The 16,180-nt window shown below is 32.6% G+C and overlaps 1 protein-coding gene across 3 annotated transcripts in view; it reads left to right on the top strand.

Moving 5' to 3' along the window:
• LOC112679213 (cytosolic carboxypeptidase 6) overlaps window positions 1-16,180 on the top strand; it is a 61,254-nt gene that overhangs the window by 11,427 nt on the left and 33,647 nt on the right. For all 3 annotated transcript variants that reach the window (XM_025548927.1, XM_025548925.1, XM_025548926.1), the window contains exons 3-10: window positions 231-355; window positions 436-530; window positions 5,327-5,543; window positions 6,946-7,075; window positions 7,136-7,250; window positions 9,773-9,884; window positions 9,965-10,056; window positions 15,125-15,235. In XM_025548927.1, the coding sequence (XP_025404712.1) occupies window positions 231-355; window positions 436-530; window positions 5,327-5,543; window positions 6,946-7,075; window positions 7,136-7,250; window positions 9,773-9,884; window positions 9,965-10,056; window positions 15,125-15,235 (997 nt within the window). The remainder of the gene's footprint in view (window positions 1-230; window positions 356-435; window positions 531-5,326; window positions 5,544-6,945; window positions 7,076-7,135; window positions 7,251-9,772; window positions 9,885-9,964; window positions 10,057-15,124; window positions 15,236-16,180) is intronic.

Here is a 16,180-nt window from a genome sequence, read left to right as displayed (position 1 = left end):
CTTTACGAGTGACATTGAATAATACACTTTTATTATTTTACATGACATAATGAATAATGTTCGGGTGTTACAAGCTTATAAGCTTCTGAAGCGATCGAAAAGAATATGTGTATAAATATTTATAAACATTGTACTACGATACGCTGGATAATAATTCCATTACATCCTCCCAATCCTGTTCGACTATATAATACGATAATCGTGTTTGTTTTCATGTGTTTGTGTTGTAGGCAATTTAGGCAGAATCGATTTGGTATGCGAGTACGAGTACGATCTTTTCATACGACCGGACACCTGCAATCCACGGCACAGATTATGGTTCAATTTTGTCGTGGAAAATACGAGACAGGATCAAGTGCGAATATTTTAAAACGAAAAACAACGAATCGCTCGCGGACGATGTTAAACTTCAATCATGTTTTTGTTTGGTTCCAGAACGTCATATTCAACATAGTCAACATCAGCAACAAGAACAATCTGTTCAAAAACGGAATGACTCCAATAGTGAGGAGCACGAGCCGGAACGCATGGTACGCGAGCCCCATTCGATACGATTTTATTCGCGCGCGCGGTGCAACTGCATCCCTTACACAGGTGCAATTAGGAGGAGCAGTAGGGTTTATAGCACCCTTGAGTTCAAATGTACCACTTCTGGTTTTTTTTTTTTTTTTTTTAGATCTATATAATCTATAATAATTACAGTGAAATACCATTCAATTTTATTTTCAGCAATTTCAGCACCCCCAATATTTGAGCTCTAGTTGCGTCCATGATCCCTTACCCATAACCGTTATGTGCCTGTTAGTATTTCGCGTTGCAATCGAGACGATGTAGTTAACGCGGACGAATGACCGCTTCGTATAACACGAGATTAGCGAAGGATGGGTCGTAGTCCCGCGTTTTTCATCGCGGAACCTACGCGGTCCACGGCTTCCTGCCGTTTCGTCGTTCAATCCTCGTGCGGGCTCTCCTCTTCTCAATTTCAATTTTAGTTTCTGATCTAATTTGATTTCGCCGTACCGAAATGCGATTAAGCCGACGACGGTCGGGTGCACGGCGGTACGCAACATCGTGTGCGACGAGCAGGTCGAAATAGGTGACCAGAAGGGGGGGGTTATGAATACCCGGCTAATCCGGGAAGGTTCGTCGAATGATAATATCGCATGCTTGATTTTTATTAGTTTTCGGTCTTATCGTTTTAGTGGCGGATTTTTGTACGCGCAGGTGTTATTACGCTGTACACTCCGTGGAACGATTTCGACCGTACGCATTGGACGCATTGTAACATCCTTTCGCGTACACGAGCAACGTACCCACACGTGGAATCGTACCCTTAGAGCGCGAAGCTAATGCTGCAGTGTAGACACCCTTTATTCGCACTTACAATCTATTTTTAGTGTACATTCAGTAGAATTCCGTACCCTCCCTGGCCACGTATGCATGTTTACCGATAGTTAACCCGTGCACATGTACAACCGTCCATTTAGAATATTAATAGGACATGGAAAAACTCAATCATTTATATTGGTCAACGATATGCAGTGTTGATCGTTATCTAGATAAATTATCTAAATAAATTATCTAGGTGAATAATTAATTATTTTTTATCTTATCTAAATAATAAACAAAATTAGTTATCTGATGAATATCTTAGATGAATTCTTGAGTTGTCTAACGTAATTCATCTAGATAAAAGAATACGAGTATATTTAATCAAAAAATTCGATAAATTGAACTTGAAAGTTAAAAACTAATAAAAATTTAAAATTAATAAAAACTTTATTTATTTATTAACTTTATAATTAATTACTATTATTTTAAAAGTTGTGTTACTGCAATATATGGTTTAGTTGCATTATTTAAATTGCGCCATTAATTATTATCATTAAGAATCGTTTACATATTTGATAAAAACTATTAAATTTATACTTTCTAGTGACTCTTACAATATTCGATTCCTAAAAAAGAGAATCAAATATTATAGATAATAGTTGAATTATCTTTTAATATTAATATTTTAATCATAAATATTACACCATAATAAGTATTTTAATTAATTGTTTTTTAAAATTTTAATATACCTACAGAGAATGTATTTTTTTTTTTTAACTAAGTACTTATTATTTATTACTTATTCCCCATACATAAATGTACAAAATATAAATATTTTTTATTCATTATTTTTATTAGAGATACCTATTACATCAAAGTTAAGTTAATATTAATTTAATTAATTTTTTAAGTATACATTTATAAAAAAAAGTGTAAATTAATTAATAAAATAAAAAGTTTTTACCTTTTTTTTATTCAGATAAAAAGTGTTTTATCTTTTATCATTATCTAGATAAATTTATACAAATATTTTTTATCTATATCTAGTTATCTTTGTGCAACATATTCAATATAGCCGTTAGGCAGCGATTCAAACGGTCTCTTTCAATAGTTTTAACTTGTAATTAAATTTCAAAAATTGATCTTTTAATCATTTAGAAAACAAAATTATCGGTCTCAATTGTTAGACAGTACCTCAGCATCTATATAAAGATAGTATCATACGTAACTAACACCATGATCGAAGAACAAATCAACCGTTTATAACGATGACTGATCAGCAGAAAAAATAATTCATTTATTTCTCTCAGTTCTGCAGTATAAAAATGTTTACACGGTAAAAATAGCGTATATTTAAAACCAAATATAAATTTCAAATCGAGCTTCCAACAGAAAAGGTTAGACGGTACTTTGCTCAGCCTGAAAATGTCTGAAGGGTGGAAAGTCATCGTCCCCCTTCTTCTTATTCGAGATTACGTGTATTGACGTGCCATAGAAAACCCGTGAAGTGAATCGAATTTCACGTTAGAAAAAAAATTGTTCGAGATTACATCGGATCTTATAATGTTATCCTCGTTATTTTTTTCAGAGCACATTTCTTTTTCTTTCTATAAACAGTATAGGCGTAAACGTGAAACTAGATATTTAATCGTTAAAGTGCTCATATTTTATCGATACCGAAAAAAATGAGATGTAGTCAGCTTTGTCTTATAATAACACATACACACACACACACACACACACACACACATATATATATATCATCGTAAATTTTCAACTAAAACAATTAAAAACCGCATGCCAAATATTAATCGTGTATCTCCATGTTCGAAAAAATTAAGAACCGTGTCGTACCCGCATGCCATACGGATTTTGCAGGCCTTGAATAATTCGGTTGCAGTCAAAACGTATAATACACAATACACCTACAGGGACCACATGCTGGTTGACATTATTTAAGCGTTTATACTATTAGTATTGATTGAGATTACCTATAGTTGAGCCTAGATATTAAAGTTTAACACAATACCGGACTTCTAAGCCATTATGACACGTAGGACGCAATATTTCGGTACTAAATTTTCTTAGGCCGTATTACTCGAATGGTATAAAATATTATAAACCATTAAACTCCATCTCACCCCCTCCCCCAAAATAGCTGTATGAGTGTTGACTAACATTCGGTTCAGATATTGTTGAAATTGTATACACTTTGTCGATGACCTGATTAAAACTCAGAGTTCGAACGGCATAGAAAACATGGTACACAAGTTGACGTATCGTGTCACACTCATTTACACTCATTTAACGTGTATTAAATATTTTTTCTATTAATAATATATGTTAATTAAGTATCTTAATCGTAAAGGTTAAGTAGTACACGTTTTTTTCTGCTCTTTTATTTGATACTTTGATAAGAAAACGGTTTTAGCTAATTTTATTTTTTTGTAACACAATAAAACCTAAACCATTATAAACTTCGAAAAGTTCTGTTTTCTCAAAATTCGTTCGTTAGTCAATAAGATGTACACGAATCATTAATTTCGCTTAAAACCATAAATGTTAGTCTGTAAAATAAATTACAAGACGCAAAGAGTTATGAAAATCGATTTCTACAACATAGATACTTGTATTAAAATCTAATCGACCAAACCGTGGGTTCTGCACCCGATATAGGAACAACGTTGATTAAAATTTACGTTACAGTTGTTTTTATTTTAAACATTTTATTTGATTAAGATTTAAAACAGAAAAATAGAAATCAAACCCTCAGACCGTGTCTCCGATTCACCGGATTCACCTGGATCCTTCGTATGGCATTCAGTAACTTATTTTAAATTGGTTAAAAGGCGTGTACACGTGCGTATACGTTACATTCACCGCTTAATAAATGCATTGCACTCATCTGTATAGCAACGTATCCAGAACACTTAAACTTTTCCGTTCCTTTCAGTCCTCGTCTTTTACGCTAACAGCATGTTTACACTAACTTTTCTCTGTGAAATCCCTCGCTGTACCCACAAATAAATAATACAATAAAATTACACGAAAAGCATGATAAATACAATTTGTTTATTAATAATCATTACTTATTTTATTTTTAGTTTTTTGTGTTAAGATTCCTCTTGGACAATCTTTCTTTCAACCTTCGAAACAGATTTCATTTTGTGACAAGAAGATGTGGTTTTTTTTTTCAGTTTATCGTGGATTATTTTGTAATACTAAAGGTATAGGATTGAGAGTGAAGAGATCATGTTCACCTTTATAGGTATTTACGTAGATTCAAGTTCGAAACATATCATGGGTATCCGGTAATTAGTCGTAAACGTATTTCCTGAAAGACTTCCAGTGGACGAATTTCGGACGGCTTGGCTTGACCCCAAATTTTTATCCTATATAATCACTCAGACGCTATAACGGAATTATATAATATTATTTTGTTTATAAAATTAAGTAGTTTTTGAAGGTTACGCCACTAGACAGCCCCGTTCCTAATATTATTCGCGTGATGTAAATATTTTAAAGATGTTATTAAATAACAATAGCAAATTTTGCCGATTATACATATTACGTTACAGATTACACATTTTTATATTTTAATAAAGGAAGAAAAATGTTATTTTAAAATTGGGTTCGGATGGTAATTTCGTGAGTTACGTTGTTTCCTTTTTTTCAATATGATATTTTTATGTAAGTATTTTATAAATAATTACTCCGATGTACCTTAATAAATTCGATTTTGTCATGGAGTTAATATTGAGAATTAATTGTTACTTGATGGGAAGTTTACATGAATTGATATTAATTTCTTTAGATTAATTTTCCCAATTCTTAGCACACAAAGCAGATTAAGTGAATGTAGCGTTGAACTTATTGAAAACAATAAGAAGATATTTGCATATATATTTATAATGCAAATAACACAACAATAACGTTATCGCAGTGATGGACGAACCATCTGAATGGCTGGATTTTTTTTTTTTTTTTATTACAGGTATCGCATACCAATTTACAGAGTACACTACCATCGATCGGTGTACCACGACAACAAATATGTCTTGAGCATACTGTTCTCGTTCGACAAGGATGACGATAGCTATCAATTCTCGTACTCGTATCCGTATTCGTACACCCGGTTTCAGAATTATCTGTCGCTGATTGAGAAAAAGAAGCTGCCTTATTTCAAACGCGAACTGCTGGGACAGTCGATTGTAATTCGCTACGAATGCATTTTGTATCACATTAGTTGCGCACGCTTGTACAGAAACTGAACAATAATTTTTCGGACAATAGTATTACAATGTCTCTAAAGGTGTACTCGATGTGGCCATCATATTATCGTCATACCATCGTGGTGGTAATGTTAATAATTGTTCTGCGGTCCGGTGAGTTGCGAAAAAGACAGGGGTTCTTGGAGGAAGGAAGATTCCGGCGTGCTTAAAAAAAAGGCAATTCGAATTCAGGTCTTTTTAGGCACATTAGATCTATCAGCTATGGTTTTAAATATATTTAAAATTATTTAAATCTCTCCCTCCCAGGCCTCTCGTTTTATTGGTTTGGAACTGCCACGGGTCTGAAACGCACGGTTATTTCAAAACAGTGACAAATATTTATTGCATCTACGATCTCTGTTACATCACGTGTTTCGGTGAAAAAATTGTAGTTGTAAAATATTTATAAACATAAGACCAGCGCACAATCGTCCGACAACGTACGGTATAGCATTTCGCAAAAGTAATTCGATAAACTGTGTTTTTTCTATCGCCGAATGGGAATTTATGTAATGTTATATTAGAATTATTTGTGCGAGCATCTCTGTTGTTTCAAAACGGTTTTACACGTCAGTTAGTCTAATGATATTTTCGCATCGAATCCAGTGGTGTGGACAATTTTCGTTTCCATTGAAACACGTCGCGGAAAACCATGTTACATGAATAACAAATAATTCATTGTACATATAAATAGTTCAATGTGCTAAATAAATACGATTATTATAGGATTATAAGACAATCTGGAAATAGATTGTCATTTATAGAAAATAACTAATCCCTAATTGTTAACTTGAACGAAAACGAATTTAATAGTCTATTCGGTGTCACTGAAAACATAAAACGTCAAGCTCTCGTAATTAAATATAAATCCTAATTTATGCTGTACATGATGTATCGGCATTCAGTATATCGTATAGTTTTGTCGTCGTGTATTATACGTCGGTGTATGGGGGGGGGGGGGCTTTATATGAAAGAGTTTTCCGAAGTAGTCATATATCTCGAGTATATTCTCGTGACCTTATAATCGCAGGATCTGAATGACTTCTAAGTGTGAGTTTTGTGTCGTACCGAGTACAAGTTCAATCAAAATGAATTGGTAATAATTTGAAACTATAGCCGTTTTGAATGTCTATACTTCGATGAATCATCAAATCATCATTAGGAACTGTGATGTTAAATGTATGAATGCCATTCACCCGTAAAAGTTTGCTGCACCTTAGACGTTTTGGGTTTCACACTTTTTTTTTCTACGCCAATAAACACTTTTCTACTCTAATAATTCAATCTTAAACTATTCGTTTTACCAAAGCCGAATAAGTATGGTTTTCTTATGCATTTCAAGCAAAACAAACGATTGGACTTGGTCACGATTACTAATCCGAAAAACATGAAACCAACCGAAAAAGTGCATGTCGTCGTGATACTGGGCAGAGTACACGGATCTGAGACACCGAGCTCTTATGTCTGCCAAGGTGTGTACAGAGCAATTATTTTAAGTAAGAAATGTAATCTAACTAAACGCTTGTCGGCAGGAATCATCGAATTTTTGATAAGCAATCATCCGGCCGTAGTACGTCTTCGAAAAAAAGTTGTATTCCAATTAATACCTATGATGAACCCCGACGGAGTCACTTTAGGAAATTCAAGGTAAGTGTTCGCAGTTCAGTAACAATTCTATATTTTGTGTTGTTCAGTTACATTAAATTGGATAGTTTAGTGTTAGATTTTCAAAAACTCTAAAATGCTTATTATATTAATCGGACAGCTCATAACGTTTGTATATTCATTATATTGATATCCTAATTGTTTAATATGCAAAGATTGTTTAGCGTGAACGCACATGGTTTCCGGATATTTACTAAAACTACAACTCGTTTGTGCACAATTATTGCTGAAGCTATCACTCGTTTGCGTACAAATTTCCCTTCTCACTTATTCAGACTTAGAACTGTCGGTGAATATTTGAACTTCACTGGTGAGGTTAAAATTATGTTTTTGGTATACTATGTGTTAAAAATATTTAAAACCAATTACGGTAAAAAAGAAGAAAGCGGTCATTTGATTTTGTCATTTTTTTATACTTATTTTATGTTACTACAATTGCTTACCTTGAAAGCGGTCACACATTTGTTCTAAGTAATTAAATTTGTCAATTTCATTATCTGTAAACTTGGTCCACACATTTTTCATATACTCAATTGTTTGTAACATTTTTTTCCGATGATAGTTATTAACATTCATTTTTATTGAATTGAATTTAAGTTCAGTTTCTAATTGAATGTTTAAAATAACATGGTACACATGTGGATGAGAGTTGTAGAATTGATTATTAAAATGCATATGGAAAGCTTCAGCTGCGTTTGTTGTTTTTGGTTAATCATCAGATTTTACTGTCCACAGGGATGAATTAAAGTTTTAATTAGGTAATATATATGATGCGAAAATTTAATCAAAAAAGTGTAATCCATCAGTTGAAGCAATAGCTATTAAATTTTATAATGTTATTTCTGTTTCATCTGGTGGTAAATACGGAAAACCAAAAAAAAAAATTTAAGCCATTTACGTACCTTCGAATTATTATTTTTATACTCCCGTAATAATTTACTACTACTTTGTATTAGGCAAAACCAAGATTGGACTAAATAAAATGTACTACACACAATTTTACACTGTGAAAATGAGTTATGTGCTACTTTTTCAAAATCAACATGAAATTCTTTAATAATAAGTTGCTGATTAAGAATGTGAGTCCCAAAGTTGTGTATGTCAACGTATATTTATTTATCTTCTAAAAAACAAAATACTACTAGGACGTAAAACTAATTTTGATAAATATGAATGGTATGCAGCTGAGTATATAATTTTGGACAGTAAGAAAATGTTCCATCCCCAAATACTTGTTAAGAGTCACATAAAGCACTTATTCTGAGCATGTAAACAATACTACACTATTATCGTCACTGAAATACATATACTGTTCATGTTTGAATTTTACTTAAAACTCATTCAGCTGTAAAAAACAGCCTCGTTTACAGTATTTGGAAGTTTCGGGTTATGTTTTTTTCTCGTTGCATAGATTGAATTTCATAACAAATGAATGTCACCATGTTTATATTATATCCTAATTTTAATAATTATTATCTATAATTTTACTTGATTGTGTACGCATTTCTTCAGTGGCCTATATTTTAACAAAACTTCGGATTAAATCTTTATGTGTTTCGTTATGAGAATATTCATTGCGATTATGTTCGTTTTTATAATTAATTTTACACGGAATATTTAATGAAGCCATTGATTTACAGTTTATATTGATACTTACACCGAAATAAAAATTTCCCACATTTAATTTTCTATACTTTGAAAATTTAAAGTTGTAAATAGAAGCACACATTTTACCGAGACGCATACAATATATATTTGTTATTTCATAAACCATATTTCTATATGAAAGAATTGGCGAAACCAAAGTTGAAAAATAACGTTGCGATTTTATTACGATAGTATTATAGATGGGTAGTAAATATTGATAAAGTTTATCAAAGTAGAACGATTATAATACGTTATAATACGATATAATGTTTGATTTTAACCGTAAATTCTTTGTTATCGTCAATTTCATAGTTTGAATGTGTGTAGGTGTGTAGGTATGTAACAACATGTAACTACGTTTAAATATGTAGCATATAATTGTATTAAAGAGTATTTTTTCGTAATAATTTGTACGCAAACGAGTTCCAGATTTTAACTGAACATTTTTAAAACTAGTTGTGCCCGTTTAACAAACGTAAACAAAAATATTAAAAACATTTCCCTACCGCATCAGTTTTACCGTCTTATAGGATATACTACGTATTAATATACACGAATGTTCATTGGCCGAAAAATAACCAAAGGAATGTACACCTATTACAATGCATAGTTTTTCCGAAATATGCTTCGTAAATATTGGTTAGGATTTAGCGAGAGTACGTAGAAATTATTGTTTGAATATTCTTTAGAAGCATCAGATCTTGTAACAACTACGGTTGTCGCGATAGATTTTAGTTCGTGAAAACAACGACTCAACTGTGCACGATTAGTTAGCATGTTGCGTCGTGGCCGTAGGTCTTGGAACCGACACGACGATTGAAAAATATTTGCATGACCGTACAGCGCTGCTGTTGCAGGACCAACCTGTTGGGAATCGACTTGAACAGAGCTTGGCACAAGATATCGCAGTGGGTGCACCCGATACTGTACGCCGTTCGCAATCACTTGACGGACATCGAGAAGAACGAGGTGGGTCGTTGCGCGGACGAGTGGCGCGTAAAACGCACGTGCACACCAGTAACACCGTTTGGTTATTGGTATTGTTTCAGAACATGGAACTCGATCTGGTCATCGACGTACACGCTCATTCGTCCCTCCACGGCGTGTTTACGTACGGGAACGCGTACGACGACGTTTACAGGTTAGTGAAATCAAATGACGCATCGCGCGACGACCGCGAGATCAAACTTTCTCGATCCGGTTCGAATCTATAACGTTTACATATTCGTACGGGACGAGTTTTTTTTTTTTTTGAAAGTTTCATCCCGTCAGGCGTGACGTGTGATCTTGTTGATTTCCGTTGGCCTCGTCGAAAACATCTCCACGACCTCCAGCCGATGATACACCGGTGTCCCTGCGACCAAGGAAAACTTCTGCCCTCCGTCCTTGCCGCGGACGAGCGAAAACCATTAAACGCGATCAAACACGAATTACCGACCTCGGAGGTCGCGGTCGGATTCCTGTGGGTTCCCGGCGCGGTGAAAACCTACTTCCAATGCCGCAAACAAAGAGACTAACCGTCGCCCGTGATTAGTGTTCGTGAACAGTTAGCCGTTTTCAAAAAATCTTTCAAAAGATCCGACGGACGTGAGCACGAATTATAATAATAATAATATGGTTGATCGGTGACCACGACTAGTTCTCAACGGAGTTATTATCCGAAAGCATAGCGTCGGTGAAGCCAACGCAGTCGTGTCCGCAGTGCGGCTGACAAAGGGGGGGGGGGAACGCACATGACTTAAACGACATAAAAATAATAATAGTATTCGCGAAAACGGATGGAATCGTAACAAGAATAAAAAAAATATATATAAAAAAAAAGTGCTGGTGACGTTAACCAAAGTTCATCCGTTCGAGAGTTGATTAACGCCGTGTGTCCTGAGCGTTTCGAATCCCGTGGGCGAAACTACCCTTCAATCGGATGATCCTCGTCTAACAAACGCCCGAGATCGGCCCCCGGCCTCAACATTCGTAGACACCGATTGGAAGCAATCGCCCGTTGACGAATCTCGTGATTGGCCGCGCGCGATAATAACACGAAGCCGTTGTTCGCTCTCGGCCGTTCCAACGATCCCGTGGTATTACCTCCGAAGAAAACTAATTACTTCGTTTTCCTGCGTGAGATTATAAATACATATATACGGACCGTAATCTCCTTCGCCGCCCCCGATGCTTATGAACTTTCGTTCGCGAAGAACTTATCCGCGCACTCCCTCCGGTGTCGCTCCATCTCCCCCGTCGCCGCCGTGCTTTGTGCTACACCGTCACATTACGACCCTGCGGCCTAATTCGACAACAACACAACCAATTACTGAGATAAGCCATTATTTTGCTACTCGTCCACCTTTTCATTTTGTTTTTATTTTTTTTTTTTCTCATTTATTTATACAAGCCGCTCTATTGCAATTCCGTTGTTTGCTTCTGCTGCTAATTTTCTTTTTCCGTTCCCGTAGCTATGTCGCCACGAGACATTGGACTGCTGGATCTTGCGACCACGCAGATTTTAAAGTGATGTGTTATACAAAAACCAATGATCGAAATATAAAAAATATAAAAACCGTACCTCGTACGATGAAAATCTAATATTCCGCGACGATGATTTATCTAATATTTTGATTTGGATATTATAACGGTTGGCATTTCTGCCATAGCAACGGACGAAGAAAATCGGTTGTATAACTTGTCGGAGAATCTCGCAGTAGATTTAATATTTTATTATCTTTTTGTTATTTTTCGAAAAACATCTAGGTCGTTATGATAATAAGGTTTTACGAACACGACAAACACTCTTAATATGTGAAATGTACGACACTATATGCTGAATATCAATTTTGTGATTCGGCAACTAATGGTCCGATAGCCTTTATTCAGATTCTCGACATCTAAAATATCATATAAAATATATTTCGACTTTAAAAATAGTAAAAAGGTTTTTTTTTTATTTTTGTATTTCTGAGTCATAATTATTTTCTAAAATACATTAACGTTATTGTTATTCTCATTAATTGTATTTTGATTATAACTTAAATATGAAATTCGAGATTATTTAACGTGCAACTGCTATGATTTTGTTTCAAAACTAACAAGTGCACTTAAATTAAAGGATGTCATAAACACTACGGTGAAATGGACTTGGCTCAAGATTGTTTTGAGTAGAACGCAAAAATAATCACTTATAAATTTATGAATAACACAACTATCCCTGTTGACGACACCGAACAGTTAATCAGCGACTTGTCCCAGTGGAGCATTTTCCTTTTTATGAGAATAGAATTGTCTTACAGTGAGATGAACCATTAGGGGCTTGTAATAAATATTTTACAAAAGTATTATAAGGGAGCAAATGAGGACTTACATTGTTATTTGATGTTTTAATCACGGATAAATGGATAGGTATCAGAATATTATGATATATTACACAACAAATGCAACGCGATATGAGAACAAGAATTGATATTTTTCACAGCTTACTATAAAAGATTTTTGGAGAAAAAAAAAGTGCTAGATACATGTGAGCTTTAATTTAAGGTTACATTCGTAGGTTTATCTATGCACTCGGGTAGTAAACGAATAAAGTTGTTTCGATAAAATAATAAAAGTTCTCTCGTATATTTCGTTCAAATGAATCCAACTTTTTCGTAGAAAATTAATTATTTGATTAATTACATGAAATAACGTGCATTTGATGTATATGCAAGTTCAAAGAACAAAAAACATTTTCGTTTTTCGTATATTTTAAACATTCTGTTTGACTTTTTTTTTTTAATTTTCAGACTATAATCATGTATATAACGTGTTATCTAGAAAACATTAAAATGGATAACTATCTATACAACAAAGCAATTAAATCTAAAGTTAATCAAAATAATTAATGCACTTTAAATGCAAATCAACTATAGACATAATAATTGGCAACATTCATTGAATGCTGTTTGTCGTAATTTATTTCATTATTTAACAGTATTTTACATATTTTAAATATTGATGAACTATAAATTACAATTATAACTACAAACAAACAAAATTCCAATACAAGAAATAACGATTTATTCTATATCATTTCTAATACAAATGAAATGTTTAATACAGTGGTTCTCGAACTTTTTTGTCCACGAAGCCTTTATACCTATTTCTAGGGTTATAAAATTTTATGAAATATATAATTTGAGTGAAAAATAAAAATTATGTTTCATTTCAGTAAAAATATAATGCTTTATGTATTATTTTTTATGGAATACTTTTTGTATTTTTAATTGCGCTAAATATAAATAAAAACTAATTTATATAAATTAACAATTAACACCATATTAGTTTATAGTTATTATAATTTATAAATATTGATTTAAGTGGTAAAAGTTGCCAGTAGTCCCATTACTCATCAGCTATCACATTATTTCAGAAATTTCTCATCAAAAAAATACATCGATACCTAGTGAGTAAAAAAGTTAAGCATATATTTATAAAATTTATTGTGAATATTGTGAAACACACAATATTATACCAGTATCTGAAAATGTTTTTAAAGAAAGATGAAAATTACAATTCAATATTGGAAGACAATATTGAATTATATTTATATACAAAGAATAAATAAAATAAATATATATATATGTATAATAGATAATAAACATAATGTAATTAAATAAATCTAATTTAATAAAAAATAAAAATGAGCTCCTTTGCGTAGTTAAACAAATAACTTATCAGTATAAAATATAAAATCATAATAATTAGCCATTAAGTAAATATACATTTTTAAATACTATGCTAATGAAAGTGTGGAAATTAAAATTAAAATGACTGAATTCATATAATATAAATATATTATTTAAAGATAACAATATAATAAAATAAAAATAAGCTCCTTTGCATAGTTAAACAAATCATAAATTAGGAAAGTATAATGTTCTCATTAATATACTCAAGAAAGTATGGAAATTAAAATTTAGATGGCTGAAGACACTTCAGGAAACTTAACTAGTAACATGTAAATAAATCGCAGGCGATTAGAACTATTACTTATTAGATGAATGTTATCATAAAAATAGCTGCTATCAATAATAATGCACCGGTTAGTTGCGCAATGTTTTTCTTCATTAACTATATAATATAATATTATTGGAATTTAATTAATTCAGATGTGCTCACAAAGCTATGGAACCCTAGGGCTCCGTTGAGCATAGTTTGATAACCGATAGCCTTGCTAATCTTTTTTTCAATGTTTATAGATAATTCCAATATTTTTAGTTTTTTCTTTAACTATTCTTCCTTTTTTTCTAAAAATGTTTATTATGTCATTATATTTATTATTTTTCTTTTATATTAATTTTTTTGTAAATCTTTGCCTGTTTTTATACGTATAACAATGTGATTAATTTTTGTTATTCTTTTAATCACCATATTCAATAATTACATACGATTATATGTAAAAGGTCTTAGGTCCGAATGCATTAATAAACAAATAACTCATCGTACTTATAAATTATTACTACTTAGTATTACTTAATATCGAATATAAATACAAATTTGATATTTAATACATAAATGTAAAGCTAGGTACAACGTACCATTTTAAATGTTAAAATGTAATACACGAATTTGTTAAGTTTCACAACACACTTGTTTGAACATTAAACATTAACTTGAAGCGTAACTTTTTATTTATTTTAGCGTTTATGGACAAGATGCTAGATAGTCGTGTAATGTGGAGGCGAATAACGATCAAAACCAATTTAAACTTTTTTTAGTGTGGACAAATTCCCTATAGCTTGGCTTAATACGGCACCTATTAAATTGTGTTTATTTGGATCCAATAAAAATCCAATCATCTGAAATTGATTGAGTTAATCTACTGCGAGCATTTTACACATGCCTGTTTAGTCATCCTGAACCATAATTTATTCAACTATCAATATTTTATTAGTATTTACCAAACGCCAATATTTTACACAAACACGTGACGTTACAATCATTCATCGGAAATGTTCATTACATTATTGTTGCTTTATTGTTCTATACGACCTGAATGCTGTTTCTTGATCGTGCATTCCGTTTTATTTGAAATATACACAACAATAATTGTTGTGTATTTTTGGTTATAAATATACTGCAATATAATTGTTAATTATTAACCGCTATATTGTAGTAATTTATAACCAGTGTAATATGTTTACAACTTATAATTAATGTAGACACCGTTTTGTTTTAAGGTATGAAAAACATATTCTATTTCCGAAACTGTTGGCGCAACACGTTGAAGGATATGAACAATCGTACTCGCTGTGTAACAGAGATATAAAAAAATGTGGCACATCCCGGAGGTAAATGTCAAACTTAATTCTTTTTGCTCGCACTGATAGATTCGTATAACGCATGACTTGCGTTATATTTGATAAAACACTTTAATTAATTATTTTAATCAGTTTTATTTAAATCGTTATTTAGAACTTGGTGCGAAGTACAAAATAAGTATATTTATGGTCTGGATTTGTGGAAATTTAATGCAATAATCATTGGATACACGTCTTATTTAATTTTGAATTTAAAACGTTGAGCTGCTATCAAATTAATATATAAGGTTTATCAGAACTTATTGTTTAACAGTTTGAATATTCACTGTGAAATCGTAGCAACTTACATATAGACAGTTGACACAAAAAAAAAAAAAAAAAAAAGAGGAATATATTTTGTAATTTGAAATGTGTAGTGTTGTAAAGTGTAATAATCAATAGCATTTCTTCTTCTTGGTGATATTCGGCCTTCAAGACTTTATCGTCCAACTTAATTGCCTCCAGCTTTCCTTAGCTAATGATATTATTTTTCAGTCTTCTCCTGGTCTCACTTTTTCCACATCTTCTCTTACCCTGTCTTAATCAATAGCATTTTACCATTTGGCAACTACCAAAAGTAAACGTGATTTGTATTTAAACGTATGTCATGCGTTTTGCAGTCCATCGACAACTATCGTATACTCCGAAGTAAATCATGTTTGGTGTATTCGAACAGTAGAATAGGCATTAAGTGCTAAACATTTAAAATTCTATTGTCTCGTGAAGTATTTAAAAAAAAAAATGTTCGAGGGGACCACACCGGACACTGGACGTAACATAGTACCTGTGCTGGAACTCGCGGTCACATTGTACCGGATCCATCGTATCGCAATTCCCTCGTAACTCCAACCCCGTAGTTTTTCAACTGGCTATCGATTTTAAAGGTACAAGAACAAACATTATAGTAACCATCCCCATATCCGTCCCCGCTATATC

Source organism: Sipha flava, unplaced genomic scaffold (genome assembly GCF_003268045.1).
Source record: "Sipha flava isolate LNK unplaced genomic scaffold, YSA_version1 132_pilon_pilon, whole genome shotgun sequence".
Classification (NCBI taxonomy): Eukaryota; Metazoa; Arthropoda; class Insecta; order Hemiptera; family Aphididae; genus Sipha; species Sipha flava.
Note: the sequence above shows the minus strand (reverse complement) of the source record. Positions and strands in the feature narration are given on the sequence as shown.